Source organism: Sander lucioperca, chromosome 14, assembly GCF_008315115.2.
Source record: "Sander lucioperca isolate FBNREF2018 chromosome 14, SLUC_FBN_1.2, whole genome shotgun sequence".
Lineage (NCBI taxonomy): Eukaryota > Metazoa > Chordata > Actinopteri > Perciformes > Percidae > Sander > Sander lucioperca.
This window is the reverse complement of record NC_050186.1, coordinates 18300902-18316269: the sequence shown is the minus strand read 5'-3', so window position 1 is coordinate 18316269 and position 15368 is coordinate 18300902. Positions and strand designations below refer to the sequence as shown.

At 40.3% G+C, this 15368-nt stretch overlaps 2 protein-coding genes across 10 annotated transcripts in view; one reads left to right on the top strand and one right to left on the bottom strand.

Moving 5' to 3' along the window:
* The first annotated feature begins 4035 nt into the window (after positions 1-4035).
* zgc:114119 (uncharacterized protein LOC619273 homolog) lies at positions 4036-8691 on the top strand. Of its 5 annotated transcripts, none has more exons than XM_031295898.1 (5): positions 4036-4216; positions 4995-5221; positions 6311-6469; positions 6752-6841; positions 7703-8691. In XM_031295898.1, the coding sequence occupies exons 2-5, from the start codon at positions 4997-4999 to the stop codon at positions 7829-7831; spliced, it is 603 nt and encodes a 200-aa protein (XP_031151758.1). In that variant the 5' UTR covers positions 4036-4216; positions 4995-4996; the 3' UTR covers positions 7832-8691. The 5 variants fall into 5 exon arrangements, with proteins under 5 accessions (XP_031151758.1, XP_031151759.1, XP_031151757.1 ...); XM_031295899.1 differs by having other exon boundaries at positions 4991-5221; positions 7736-8691; XM_031295897.1 differs by having other exon boundaries at positions 4991-5221.
* Positions 8692-9451: 760 nt separating this feature from the next.
* Positions 9452-15368, bottom strand: part of ext1c (exostoses (multiple) 1c) — an 84013-nt gene continuing 78096 nt past the window's right edge. For all 5 annotated transcript variants that reach the window (XM_031295889.2, XM_031295888.2, XM_031295890.2 and 2 more), the window contains exons 6-12: positions 13718-13850; positions 13069-13187; positions 12814-12909; positions 12348-12434; positions 12077-12237; positions 10367-10538; positions 9452-10249 (exon numbers count right to left, since the gene is read on the bottom strand). In XM_031295889.2, coding sequence (XP_031151749.1) covers positions 10064-10249; positions 10367-10538; positions 12077-12237; positions 12348-12434; positions 12814-12909; positions 13069-13187; positions 13718-13850 — 954 coding nt within the window. In that variant the 3' untranslated portion in view covers positions 9452-10063. The remainder of the gene's footprint in view (positions 10250-10366; positions 10539-12076; positions 12238-12347; positions 12435-12813; positions 12910-13068; positions 13188-13717; positions 13851-15368) is intronic.

Sequence of the window (15368 nt, the reverse complement as noted above, 5' to 3'; positions counted from 1 at the left end):
TATCCAGATTGTACAAAAAATCTTGAGGCAAAAACTGGCGTCTTATCACTTTTAAGAGGCAAAGCAATGATGTGACAGCCTCATTGCACTTGTGCATGAAATAATAATATTCTTGTTTCAACTGTCACTCAATATTCACATTACAAAAAATACAAATACAAGACACCGGTGTTTCTAGTTTTAACTTTGCAGTGTTTTACTTTAGAAAGATCTAATTCCTCTTCCCATAAAACTCCAGCTTATCTATTTTTAAGTGAAAGTAAACAGACAATCCCATTTTATTGGGTTAGATGACAGAGGGGGGCGCCCAGATAGCTCAGTTGGTAGAGTGGGCGCCCATATATAGAGGTTTACTCCTCAACGCAGCGGGCCCGGGTTCGACTCCGACCTGCGGCCCTTTGCTGCATGTCATACCCCCCTCTCTCTCTCCCCTTTCATGTCTTCAGCTGTCCTGTCAAATAAAGGCCTAAAATGCCCAAAAAAATTATCTTAAAAAAAAAAAAAGAGATGACAGAGGGAAGGGTGTGACAGAGAGGCTTCAAGGGAAAAGTAAAGTAAAAAGTTACATAATTCTCAAAAGAACTCTGTGTAGCCTAAGTTATTTCACGATTAAGATAACTACATTTGTCCCCAAATGCAACCCACAAATTCACATGCGACTAATAAGGCTTAGAGTAAGTTCAGTCAAGAAGACCATCTTGTGTTATTCACTCATTCTCATTGCCCAACCCCGCCCCCCCCCCCCCCTCTCTCTCTCTCTCTCCCCCCCCTCTTCTCCTGCTTCCTCTTATCAGCTGGTTAGGGGCATTTACTCTTTTAGTTTAACCAACCAGATTTAGGCACAATCTCTATCAGCCAATCACATCTTTGCTGCCAATATTTAAATGTTATGCTCTCTCTCTCATTCCCTTTTCCTTCATGCCCATCACACCAGTGTCTACTCCATGGGGGCATCCTACCCTACTCACGGCTTCTGGACCCCCTATAAAATACAATGATGTCACAATGGGAATTTGATGACTAAACATTGTTCTAATAGCCAAAGACTTGTCAGATGTATCATGTTATTGTGCACATAAATAATTGTTAATAATAAATAATAATAAAAAAATAAATAATGAATCTCCTGATTGAACTTGAAACACACAATCTGATCATCGTCACACAACTTCAAGGACAGAGCGGGAAGTAAACTTGTTGTTCTGGTATGAGATCACAGCCAAGCCTTTGTGGTGCTTTATCAGCTGTGTTATCACTATGCTGCGTATTTCCTGGTATCAGGCATTTAAATGCCTCTTTCAGATAACACAGTGGCCCTTATCATCAGTGCTACTGCGTATTTAATTTGTAAAACTATAATGTTTTCTTTCCCACATACCTATTTGTAGGATTAGCTAAGGATCCATTTTTGAAGGTCCATGTCTTGCTCTGATATCGAAGATGATATTAACCCTTTTTTGTTACATGTTTTGTATGATGAGAGTTACTGATTGCAATATATAATGGTCGGTAATTAAAATTACCGACCATTAAAATTAAATTAAAAATTGAAGAACCCATTCCAAACTCCTCATTTAGGTGATGCTGTACATTGTCATCAGTGTGTTCTTGTGTCTTTAATGCCTCCCTGCAAACCAAATCTCCCTCAGGATACTATAAAGGTTCAGGTTGAAGTTCTGCCGTGAGCACACAACCATTATGAAAATAGCGAAGTACACAAACAAAAGGACGGAGACAGAAAAAAACTCCCAACAGTTCAGAGTCAAAACAGGGTATAGATGACTTATTGTAGCGACACAGAGCAGGGAAAAGTAAAATAGCTCTCCTTCCAGCTTCACAATCAATTTTTGCATGGTTGTATTTATTTTCTGTTCTTTCCAGTTTCTTTGCACACTGCTTAATTTGATCCGACCTTGGAGGAAATTGAAAATACTTTGGACACATAGAAATAATGTATTTCACAACTAAACTGTATTGCCTTTTAGTTTGATCAGATACTTCTACCTATGTGGGGATTTCACTTGCATTTGTTAAGGTCGAAAAGGAACCACACTTTATGAAAAACAAAATCTACTTCCTTAAAACGTCTAGCATGAGGGCAACCTTTGATCTTATGTAAACCACAGAAGATAAACCACAGTGGCTGACACCCTGGTTTAACAAATAAAGAAAGCAGGTTAACACATAAATGATTTGCCAATTCCAAATCTCATAGGGCTGGCCAGACGTCAAGGCAAAGTCTCACTCATATGACCTTCATATAATCCTTGGTCTATTTTTATTATTAGTATTGCCTATTAGGGCAGGCTTATTTATGTAATTTCTACATTTTATTATGAGAAACAGAACAAAATGTATTTGATCAAACTAAAAAGCAATAACATTTAGTTTTGAAATACATTATTTGTGTCCAAGAAAAAAAAGTGTATCTGCATAAATATTGAATTGTTGCTTGCTTACACATGCATCAGTAATATTAATCCAATAATAAAATATGTAATAATAAAACACTGCATGCTCCCAAGATTTCTGTGTGATGTTCTATGTTGTTGTTTTTTTGAACATGGTTTATTTAAGTTTTGTTACAACAAATTAACAATTCACCATGAGGACACATTGGGCTTGTATACACCCACCCCCCTCCCCGCACCCGTGAAAATATCAGCGGGTGATCAACTTAAGCAATATTGAAAATAAAAACAACAATAAATAAATAATAAATAAAATAAGGTAACAAAAGTAAATAAACAAACCAAGATCTACAGAATTCAAGTTATTCACATTGATATCCGGGGCACTAAAATGCATATGGACAGCACAGGATATAAAAATAAAAGATCAATAAACAATGCCATGATATGATCAGCAGACGGTTCAGTACTACACGTCCATCTCTGCTAGCCGCGTACCAAAATCTTCACTCAGCCATGAAGTCATCGGGGGCCAAAGCATCAAGGCAACTAACTGACTTTTCAGTTTGATCAGAACCAAAATTAGAGGTGTGAAACCTCCCCCGGACCACGGTCCGGATCAAAAGACCGAATTTTGGTCCGATAAAAAGAGATGGTCTCGGTCCGGACCAAACTGAACCATGGTCCGGTTCGTTTATAGTGTGAAAGCATTTTTTGGATGGTTTGGACTTTCGGACCAAATACAAGAAGCTCTGGCAGGCTCTCCTTGTGTTACAAGACCGGGGAAGCTCCTTTAAGGAATAGCTCAGTGCTCAGTGTGTAGGCTACATGAGAGAGTGACGGTGAATGCGCTCAGAGCAGACAGCTGTCGGCTATCAGAGCTGAGAATACATCAGCAGTTTATTTGTTAAGTGGTAGTAAATGTAGGCTACAGTGTAGGTTTCCGTTTGTCTCTGAATAAATTCTCCAGAAAGAAAGTTTTCCTTTCATGTGTGAAAACGCCCTTATGAAAGGTTGCCATATCAACATAAATTTGTCAGCTGACCCCTTGACAGAATACCTTATTTTCTTTAATTTAATAAAATACAGCATGTCCCTTACCCACTGCGCAAATGTTGGGGGATTACAATCTTTCCACCTGATCAAGATTTGTCGTCGGGCTATCAGTGTGATAGACATAAGACAGAAGTCTTAGTTTATTATTATTTAAAACAAAGTTTTGTGTCACCACTCCAAACAATGCAAGAAAAGCCGATGGTTCTAAGTGTTCATCAGTGGTCCTGGAAAGCATATCAAATATCAGTTTCCAATAATCAAACAATTTAGGACAATCCCAAAACATGTGAATTAGAGTAGCTTGGTGTAGCTTGCAGCGATCACACATAGGGTATATATTGGGCGTAAACTGTGATAGCTTAACCTTGGTCCAGTGTAGGCGGTGGATAATTTTAAACTGTAGGCCTATAACAGTATGTTTCATACATATTGAAGATGAGTGTATTCCCCCTATCATCTTTGACCAAAGGTAGTCTGAGATTTCAGTACCCAGATCTACTTCCCACTGGTGTGATGTTCTATGTTAATATTTAATCAACAACTACTGTCTCCATCTGGTGGTGGGGAATGTGTCCTGTGACCGGAAGTGACGCAATAATTAAAAAACGTGCAGCGCTTTCTGAAAGAAATAAGTGGAAAGGTCTCATTATGTTTTATTTTAAATAACAAATAAGCTAACGTTATTTACGCAACTACCAGAACAAGCCGGACATATTTGGACAGCATTTAACAGAGGGAAGTTCATTTAGGTAAGCGGTTTTCTGCTTTGGCCACTAGCTAGTTAGTTAGCTGGCTGGCTAGCGGCTAACTAGCTAGCTAGCCTCAGTATGAGTCTTTACATTAACGTCAGGCTGTTCAGGCTAGCCTGTTTAGCCTCCAAGGTTAGCTTTTGTCAGTCAGTAAAAACGCGGTGTTTATTTAGTATCTTTAGTTTAGCTAGTGCATCCTAGAATAGACGTTTTGACCGTGTGGAGTATGTTTTCACAGTTTATGTTAACGTTAGCAAATAGAGTAACGTTACAGCAACGTTACATCGTCAGGACTTTATGTAAAATAATTATCATTTGGAAACTTTGAGTCAGTATTATTTTACTATAGTTATTATTAACGTTACTATACCTGACCATTGCGCATATTATTTATACTAAACTTTGGTCATCCAGATTAATATTTTGCACACCTTGCTCAAAACCGTACGGCCTACAACAGTTATTGTACATTTGTCACAGTGTCTTTTACATATGTGTTATTGTACTATTTCTATTCTATATTTATGTTCTGACTGTTGCTCTATTGTTTTTTTTCTGTTTTCATATGTTTATTGTGCACCAAACACACCAAGTTAAAGTCCATGCAAGTGAAAACTTAGTTTGGCATCTCATTCTGATAATTTTAATGAACTAAAAGTTAGCTAGCTTGTGATAACGTGTGTGAGTCGCCCCATTTATGACATCAGCACAAGTCAATTTCTGAATACTGAGTTTATAACGTCACTCTCATCTCTTTCCCACATATTTGCCTAGCTAGTGATGGCAGCCTCGTTACCTCAGAAGCCAGGGATGGCAGGGATGCCCTCCCAGCAGCAGCACCACCTGCCCCCAAGTGCTGCATCTGCTGCAGGTCAGCAGCCCATGCCCCCTCAGGGGGCCCTGAGGGAGATCTCCCCAGTTTTCCTCTGTCGGATTGGACAAGAGACAGTCCAGGACATTGTGACTCGCACCATGGAGATCTTCCAGATCACACGAGCTACGCAGGTACTGGACACTGTTAGCTAGCTAAAGATAATGTTTTGAAATAGCAGAGAATGTCCACCCCCCTCTTTTATATGTGAGATGTTAGGCTTTAGTTTAGTTTCGTTTGTTTGAGGATCCCCCAACTGTGCCCTTTATTCGCGTTCTGTGTGAAACTACTCGTGACAAAAAAAACAGTTCGAAAACACATATTGACATGCGAAATAATCGCACGAAAAAACGTCCCTGGTGTGTAAAGGTATTTAAGCACAGCTAGTCTTCCTGGGTCCACATTTAAAAACAGTCCAATCATGGTGTGAAAGCCAAGTTTTGTTAATATCAGCACATACATTTTCTTATTGTGTGGATCTACTGTTATAGTGATAGACCACATGGCTTACATTTCAGAAAAAAAGCAAGATTTTTCTTTTGTGAAGCCTGAGTTTTTATTGACAAAGTGTCAGAGATGTGTGTATTAAAACATGTTAGCCTGTCTTGCTGTTGCACTGGGCTGAGACTAATCCTTTTTTTTTTTTTTCACCTCTATAGGCAGGACCGAATATTAGAATTCTGTTCTTTACTGATATCATAGATCACAATTTTAGTTTAACTTATACTATCTAGTCTTTACTGTCTCCTTCCTCTGGTGTCTGTCAGTTTGCATTTGTCCCATCTTCCTTTCTGGCGTATCTGCTTGTCAGCATCTATCTTACTTATCCATCTATCTCCTCCTGGTCTGTGTCTCTAATTGTCTCTCACTGTGTTTCTCAGTGTATCACTCACCTCTTCCAGCTTGCCCTTGTCCATTAAACTTTAGAAGTTTTTTTTTTTTTCCTTCACCGAAAACTCAGAGTAAAGGAGCAGCATCGGGGCCATGGACTCAAAAATTGTGTTGTCATGCATTTTTACCCAGGCTTGACCAATCACCATCCACGTTCTTATATCTAATACACTACTACATGCAGAGTGGGACATTCTGATAGTATCGGCCTTTTACTAAACAGGACAAATGAAAGAACAACAAGTAAAGTGTATACTGTCTTCATATTAATAACCAACTAGTTTTGATATCTGCAGATTACTGATGAGCAACGCTGTGTGTCTTTGATGTAGCTTCCTAATGGCGTGACCCAGAGCCAGGCGATGTACCAGGACCGCTTTGGGAAGCTCCAGGAACACCTACGGCAGCTCGCCCTGCTGTTCAGAAAGCTGCGGCTCCTGTACGAACGCTGTGTGGAGATGACCTCTGACCTGCAGGAGGGGCCATCAGAGGTGAGGAAGGAGCCCTCTGCTTAGATGATGTTCACGCAGTTTTTTCTTAAAAATACTCTGTGTTTTTTAAAGGAAATAAATTATGAATATTGCTTGAAACATGTAAACTAGAACAAGACTGAAAATGAGCTTTACTCTTTTTGTCCTTTTGATCAGGGCTTGATTGTATGTATTTGCAGAATTCCCCGTGGATCCACACTTAGGTTCTTTCAGGATCAAAACCCAATGCATTCATAGACAGGAGGGGGAAGAAACTGATTTGTATGTATTCTGTGTCCTCAGCTTCTGCCATTTGTTGGAGAGGAGCTGGTTTCTATCAAAGTGGAGCCCTGCAGTTCTGCTGTCAACCAGGAGAGAAAAGAGGTTCTAGAGGTGCATTCCATTTTTTTTGTCACAACTATCACGCATCATTTCTGCATTGGAGTAGTGAGTGAAGTAGTGACAGCTACGCCTCGCTATGTTGTTGTCAGGTTGCAATACAAATAGTAGTTTTCCTGACCTGCAGTAACCTATGCTCTAATAAATGAAATACATGCTGTTAAGTATTTACAAATTAGTAGAATGTGCCTCATATTGCCAGATATTGAAGTGATACTTGGTCTAGCTGCTAAACCAAGCAAAAATATCTAGCAAAATCTAAAGATCATTTAAGTCCAACATTGCTGCAACTATTGAAATTGCGTCAATGTAGTTATGTTCAGACTGACATTTTTTGTGTGCTATTTGCTCTTAGAAATGCAAGTGGGATTCCCATTAGGTTTAGAAAGAACACTGAGCAAGACAAGATATTTAGCTTTTTAAAGTCCCCTGCAAATGCCTCTAGGTGGCAGTGCTGACACAGGACGAGGGTACACCTTGCTGGTGTGGATGGAACACAGAAACCATGCATAGTTTGCAGCTTAAGTGAAGTTAAAATCAGGGTTGTTTTTGTAAATGTTAGAGGCATTATTCTAGCGGGATGAAGATTTTAGTTTGTTTCAGAAATTGCCACCAGGCAGCCAGTGGCATAATAGTGGAAAGGTTTGCCTAAAGCTGGTAGGCTTGTTTGTTTTGTTAACATAGTAGCAAAACAGTTAAAAGTATCTTTTTTTTACTCTCAAAATCCTCCAGCAGGTATTACCGTAAATAAACCTCAATTATTGATAATGATTATAGTGAGTAAACTAGGTTCTGTCCTGATGCTTGTGATTGTAAGAATGGTAAATGTGAAAGCTGTGGTTCATGTGCTTTAAGGTGTTTTCCTGTGTCTTCCTGGTTCACCTGCAGAAGGTACGCCAGAAGAACCAGGAGATGAAGGTTCTGATGGATCAGATGAGGAACCTGCTGTGGGACGTCAACGCCATGCTGACGCTCAGGAAATGATAGTTCCACCAGATCCTCTCTCTTTTTAAGAGATACATTCCTCCACAGACGTATGGACTGCTTAACGGCAAAGACCAGGTGAAATAAGGGAATTTCTGTTGGATTTGGATTATGGGACCTTTCACTTTGTGTGTCCTTTGTGTTGACACTTCATCACTGAAACTCACAAGTCACAGAAGAACTTCTGCTGTTTAGTATGTATAATATTGAAGTTGTTGAGGGGGAAACTATTATTTAGATAGGATCATACTTAATGAAAGCTTAAAAAGGATAACCTGATACACTCCAAGGAATAATTCTCTTTTTGTACGTGGCAGCTGACAGCCTACTTTGTTTGCCAAGTGCTCTACAACTGTTACTTTGCCAATGTGTTTATTCAAATAAGTTATGGATTCCTGTTTTCATACTGTTGAAGAGTGGAAACCTGCATTGCCTCAGCTAAAAACAAAAAAAGTCGTATTGATAGTGTTTTGCCAACGGGTGCTGACTCGACACCAGACAGACTTGTATTCATTGCAGGTAATTCTTCCAGTAAGCACAGAGGCTGATCTGATGACTATATTTACCACAGGAACATTTGCCCTTATTATGCTTTGTCAGTTGTAAAACAGTATGAGTTCAGAATTCAAATCAGCCCCTTGGCAGCTATGTATCTCAGGTGCTTTGTACATAGGTGTTCGTGTGTTTGTGCATGTGCTTAATGAGATTAGCTTCCTGAGTGCTAGACAGCACACCTGTTTACCCTGAGGGGGTTGAGACTTGCTTGCCTGTGAATTTATTTTTGTAAACTGTGGGACAAAAGGTTGGCCTACTGGCTCATTTCTGTTTTCTATAAAATAAACTTTTTAAACAAAATGTCTTGCTTCTCAATAATAGACCAGCTAAGGCTTTGCAGTATGCACGTCATTATTTCAATTCTAACCCTGAGGGCTGATGTGGGAATGCATGATCTCCTTCACAATTGAGATTGTATATAAGTACATCAAGGCATATCCACCGACACATAATGATGCATATTCTGAACCTGACCTTTTGTATTCATCTGTCTGTACACACTAACAGCTCATCCGTGTAGCGCTCCTACACATCAAGGCATCAAAGACACAGTCACAAAAATACTAAGGACGTGTTTTGATTGCTGTAATTGTATTTAGAATCTTTTTACAGCCAATTCAATCTGCCCAAAGAGTTTCACCATCAAATTGATTGCTACAAAGATAAAATCTCAGGATTTTAGCTGTGTAAGGCACGCTAATACACGCTACACACTGTACACAGCACAAGTTATCAGTGTACCTGATGGGAAAATGTGCTTATCTCAGTTTATTTGAGCTGCATATGTTTACACAATATGAACTGGGCCCCTGGTAATTTCCGATGAACTGTGGAAATATTAAGTAGTAGTATGCTTAGTTGAGGGTAAAATTGAAACTGTCAATTTGCAAAAAAAATTTGATAACCGATAGAATTGTGATACAAGTCATTTTCTTTAGCAAATTGTTAAAGATTCACTAGTTCCTGCTCCTCAAATGTGACTCAGTCACCTCTGCTGGAAATAAATCTCCCGGAATGCTTCGAATGGAGCGTGTGTGCCAAGTAAAGGAAAAAAGACAACTACTGTAAGTGCAGCATCATGCCAGAATTTGCATTTATAAATCATTTTATTGGTTTTACAGTTAGCATTTTGATGTGAATTGATCTGTTTCCAGGGCAACAGTCCCTGCAAGTAACGATGAGACACCATTTGGCAGATGGAGTGCATGGTGGCACCAATACCAGTCCCTTCTGGCATTAGTTTGAGCCATTTTCTTGTAATTGTCACAGCAATAGCACTGACATTTGAAGTGTTCACAGTGCTCCTTTTTTTGCTGTCCAATAGAGATTGCCCTTTCTCAGTGGGAGGTCCAATCACAGGGACTCTTTCTAGGCCCCTAAATGTCCTCTGTGTTCTTACCAGACTCACGGAGGTGGGAGAATCATTTGAAGCTCCTTTCAAACTTGTATAGGCCCTTTACTCTATATTTATATGTATACAGTCCACCAGGGTCTGTCTCATGATTATACTTTGTCCATGTCACAAATGGACCACACTGGCACTTTGTCCACATCCCAGACAGCCTAGAGTATCCCATCTTGACTGTCCACCACTAAATGGTCCATTTGTCTGTCAAAAAGGCCACTAGACCAGACCTTGATCGTTCCCAGCCTTTCTGTCCATTTTGTCCATCATTTTCATGCTCTCTCCAGGTCTTTGTACTTCTTGCGGAGGACAGACACTTGATCTTTGAAGAGCACAGGGTCCAGGCGAAACTGAGAGTGGACCAGAGGCATATAGCCAAACCAGTTGGCAAAGGTGTTGACACACTCCTGCCGCTGGTTAAAGTGCTCCGGGTTGGCCCAGGGGACACTTTTTGTACCCTGAGAGGTAGACAAAGACACGGTCATTTATCATCCAGCACTGATCTGCCATTTGAGTCAACAGCATCCACAGACTACAACATTAAACACAAGTTTGAAAGACAAATGGGTACCTACCTGTGGACTGGGCAACTCTTTGTACTGCTTCCTTTGAGCCACTTTGACTGGCGGCAGGTGGGTTACAGCAGAGACCAGGAAGTTCATCAGGATGTCCTCACAGTTGGAGGTGCGATCCACCAGAGTCCGCAAAGACTGGGGCAGGTAGTGGGAGAACAGGTAGTGGTAGTACCTGTAGGGCAGGGAAAGCATTATACAAGCATGTGTATAGTGGTATTAAAATATAAAAGAATGGATAGGACATTTGCAAGGATATTATTAATGAGAGCAAACAAGTTGCAGACATCGGATCAGCCTTATTATCACTTCCAATAACTAACATGGAGATCAGGGGTTCAACTCGCACCACAAAAACAAGTTAGAAACACAAAGCACATAAACACATCATACAAATTCATATAAAGGCATACAAATTCAAAATAGAAATTTGAAGAAGCATGACGTCAATGACTTGCCGATTACCCAGGTTTCTCAAACAAAAAAGACTGCTAGGTTCAAAAGTGAACTTATTATAATAATCAGTATATTCCAGGATGTCTACCACCTGACCATTGAGCAGGAGGTAGTTTTTTTTAGTGTTGCCAGGGGTAGGGCGGTCCGAAATCAATACACATTCTCGTTTTTTTGTCACATTTGGTTATAAAAAGGCTTCTAGACACCAATTTAAAAATGATTAACTTCAGGTTCATGGAACATTTAGACATGATACAAGTAGTATTTAAAATAAAAAAGCAGTTATTTTCTCACCTCTGGCCTCTATTACACATTGTTGTATTATTCATCTTGCAGGAATATTTTGTCACATGTCACCAGTGTGCAAAACCTGATGTTCTGTCTCACTATTATCAGTCTCTAATCACAATTTTAGCCTCTTAGGCAAGCACAGCTAAACATTTATCTAAAAATGTATCGTACAGAATAAAGAGATCTCTGCAATCTAATTTATCATAGGTGGAGGGCAGGCAGCAGCACCTGTTTGGTAACAGACATGGTAGCATCTACAGAAACGAGTAGATGGTGTGATGTATGGTGATGATATGTATCTGGGACAAGTTAACCATTTCACCACCAGTGGGTTTTTGATATTTATAGTGCACAACAAACTCAACCCCTGTGATACAATGCATATGTTCTCCATAACTTTAGTTTTCAACGGAGATTTTACTGAAGTGTATTTCATTCAGCTGCTAATTACATTACGCATTACATGTGTCAGACTTGGCACCTGTGGGTTTTCTCCCACAGTCCAAAGACATGCATGTGGTAATGTTGACTCTAAATTTCCCGTAGGTGTGAGTACTAGCGTGAATGGCTGCCTCTAACCCTGTGATAGTCTGGCGACCTGTCCAGTGTGTACCCCGCCTCTCGCCCAATGTCACCTGGGATCGGCTCCAGCCCCCCCAGCGACCCTGATTAGTATAAGCAGTTACAGATAATGGATGGAAAATGTGTTTTCATAGTAACTGTGACAAAAATGACCTTTTTCTCTCAAAATATGGCAAGGTTTCAACAGCTGTTATAGTAGCCTGCCTGTAGAGTAGTTACATTCATATTGTATAAGAGCTCACAGAGCAGCTAGTATGGCTGTAGACAGGTTGTAGTAGTCTTGTTTATACTTGTTTTAATAATAATGAAAACATTAAGAGGGAAAATATTTAAAAAAACAAGCTTTATATAGTATTTTCAGTCTGCTACAGTCTGTTGGTGTACCTGTGATAGAAGGCAGCTCCAGTCAGGACGATGGAGTAGTCGTTGGTCCATTTGGAGGTGTAGCCCCAGGCGCGCTTCAGGGGATCCCAGAAGTGGCTCCTGGGAGGGTAGCCCACGATCCGTTCAGGGAAGCTCCGCCACACCAAGAAGGCAAAGTTCACCTGCAAGTACATACATGGAACACTTATATATTGTTGCTACTTTTTCAGGAATATTGATTTTTATGTGTGTGCAGTTCTGCTGTGTTTATTACTAACACATGTACACACACCTCACTGGTCAGCAGGACTGTATCCTCGTCCAGACTCAGCACTGCTTCTGTCTCTATGGCAACATGAGGTAGGAACCGACTGGTGGTCTGAGAGAGAAATACAATAGTAAATACCTGGTACTGTAGGCTATACAGTATGTTGTCTGGCCTGTGTTTAGAGAGATTATGAGAATGAGTGAGAGATGATGATGTTACAGTGAATCACTATAGATTTTTGCCTTGGGAGTGAAAAAAAATGTTGAGGATGAGTGACTTTATGAAACAGAACGCCACACGGATCGGTGGACATGTCAGATATATATGGTTAGAAGAGAGACAGAGAAAAATAGACATCAAGGAGAAGACCCAGAAAAATGCAGTAACACAGATAGAGACTGAAAGAAAGAAAGATACATAAACAGATTGAGCGACTGACAGTTTGTCATGCTGTCACTCAGGCGTCAGTGTGAGTGGCTTTGGCTCTCACCTTCCTCCTGCCGTCTGTCACAGTGAGGGGGACGGGCATGGGAGGCCATTTGCTCCGAATGGGTGGCGGCTTCTCGCTGTTCCAGAGAATGATGATCTGGAAGTGGCAGGGTAAAGGAATTTTACACAACACATACAGAGATAGATGCATTAGACTGATCAGAAATGGCTGCCGACATTGATCAGCAAGCAGGGTTTGGTAAAAGTATGCTTCCTTTTTCTTTTATTTGTGGCTACATTATATTTAATTCTCTACCTGCGAGCAGTATTTTGACTTGGAGACCACCTGAAGCAGCTTCATGATTGGCTGAGACTGGGAGACCAATGGGGAAACAGCATGGATGACAGCAGTGAACTCTTGACCTGGACTGACCCCTGAACAAGGTTATGAAAAAAATAATATAAGGGTAAGAGAGATTGTGTTACCTGTTTGAATATTTATTAGGTGCTCTTTGGTACAAGAAACATATAAAAGTGTATCTGTGTAAGTCCATCAAGGATCATCAGAAGAATTTAAAGCTGCCATGTGTAGATTTTGAAAATTCACATTTATGGTGCCCCCTACTGGTGGTATCAAAAAAAGCATTATGCTAGGATTGTCCCAATTTTAAAACAAAAATCATTCTATCAGAATTAGCAAAAAAAAATGTCACATTAATATACATGGAGTGGCTTTAAATAAATGCAAATAATAAACCTTATTTGTAACATGTTTGAGCATGATTGCAAAATTCAAACTATTACAGACGAAGACTTCAGTACATTTTTTATTATGACTTGCTGGTTGAGTGTTGATTGCTCATCTCTACCTCCACAGCTCTGACATACTAGTCTCATCAACATCCCTGATGTGCAATCAGGATTTGCATGTTGTGCAGACTCATTTGAATTAAGAGTGTGTTTACCTAATCCCAGGTAGTAGAAAGGGAAATGTGCGAGGTGAGTGGAGTACTCTGGTAGGACCAGCAGACCTCCTGGCAGGGAGTTCCACATGTACTTGTTCCTCGATATGTGAGAAAACACACGGTCCTTAATGATCTGCCGAGGGAAAAAGGACAAAGTTGGATAAGGGTTGCAATGTGCGAAGCAGAGAGAACATGTTCATTTTGTGTTGTAAAATGGCTGTTGTGCTCATCTAGTATAAGCCTGCACCAGATTCATTCCCTCTAAGCCGGTGGATGAGAGTCTTGGAGCTTAATGTAAACTCTACTGCAATTCAAGACCTGACACACTTGTATTTGCATATTAAAGCAACCTTGAATGAAAAGCTCTGTGTACTTCCCATTTTATACCAACGGGAGGTGTCCACACAGCAACACCAGCATGTAGCCGCTCAGAAGCCCTCTGCCTCACTGACCTCAGGCTGACTGCACAGCTGTCTCCCATGGGGAGAGGTTCCCCCCTGCATGCTGTATGTTTATAAGCAGCTTATCACCAACCTCCAGAACCTCTTCTTTATTATCTCTAGCATAAATCCCCAACAGCAAATACACCAGGGACTGCCAGACTTGCCTTTATAAACATCAGAGTGCAAAGCCTCCCACTCACTGTGCGATTTCTTCAGATTTCAGAGGGGTTAAATTTGTTGTTTCCCCACATTTTCTTATGTGCTAAATTTGACACTGGCAGTGTGTGCAAAAACTGCTCATATTAGGAGGTTGTAATTTATTTCATGTCTCGTCTAACCCTTGGGTTAACCTTCAAATGACATTCTCTTAGCTGCAGCAACTACCTTTGAAGTGCATTTCTTCACAGCTTCTCTTAAGACGGAAGGCTAAAACAAAAGACGGACAGGGAAAGATATACGTATACATATATAAACTGGATGCTAGATCTGTGAAGAGCAGGGAAATAACCTAAGCAGCTTTGTGTTTCTGCTGTATATTGCAATGACTCTTTCAAAAGATGAACCCATAGCGGTGAAGGCTAACTGGCAGGTTGAGACTGATATTTGCAACATAATGACATATCATTTCTATACATTAGGGGATTTCTCGGGGAGTTCAGGCGCATCGCATGTGGAAAGCTTTGAAATGTTCTCTGGACCTACAGTACAATCAGAGCTGAGATAGTGAAAGAGTTGAAATGTAGAGCATGGGCCAAGGTCCAACCCCATAATCATAATGATAGAAGGGTGGTTTGATTCAAATTTGAAAAGCCGTTCTGAAAGAGGACTGATGATAGCACACAGGCAGTGAACCGCAGAGAGGTAGCAACTATGGCTGTGTGTTCAAAAGAAAACATGCTTACAGCAGTGGCTTCTTTTTGTAGATGTTTTCACTGGATGTTGCTGCACGTTCCTCAACTTCCCTGAATTGTATGGTAGCAGAAACGCTGAGTATTTAGATTTATACAACATTTCAATTAGTTTTCTAGTCAATACTCAGCAGCCAAAAGCAACATTATCCAAAAGTATCTGTGGGAGATGGACAGAAGTCCTAGTGGGTCGAAGCTAAGTTTTGGTATGATACTGTCAAAGTGAGATATTGAGTGATATATTACTAGAGTAAAGACAAGCATTTAAAACCGTTCATGAGTTCAGTTTTGGTTAACTTT

Coding starts and splice junctions, on each gene's coding strand:
- zgc:114119 (XM_031295898.1), top strand. CDS start 4,997: ATGGCAGCCTCGTTACCTCAGAAGCCAGGGATGGCAGGGATGCCCTCC. Junction 6,470..6,751: donor TGCAGGAGGGGCCATCAGAG/GTGAGGAAGGAG, acceptor CTGTGTCCTCAG/CTTCTGCCATTTGTTGGAGA. Junction 6,842..7,702: donor AGAGAAAAGAGGTTCTAGAG/GTGCATTCCATT, acceptor ATGTGCTTTAAG/GTGTTTTCCTGTGTCTTCCT.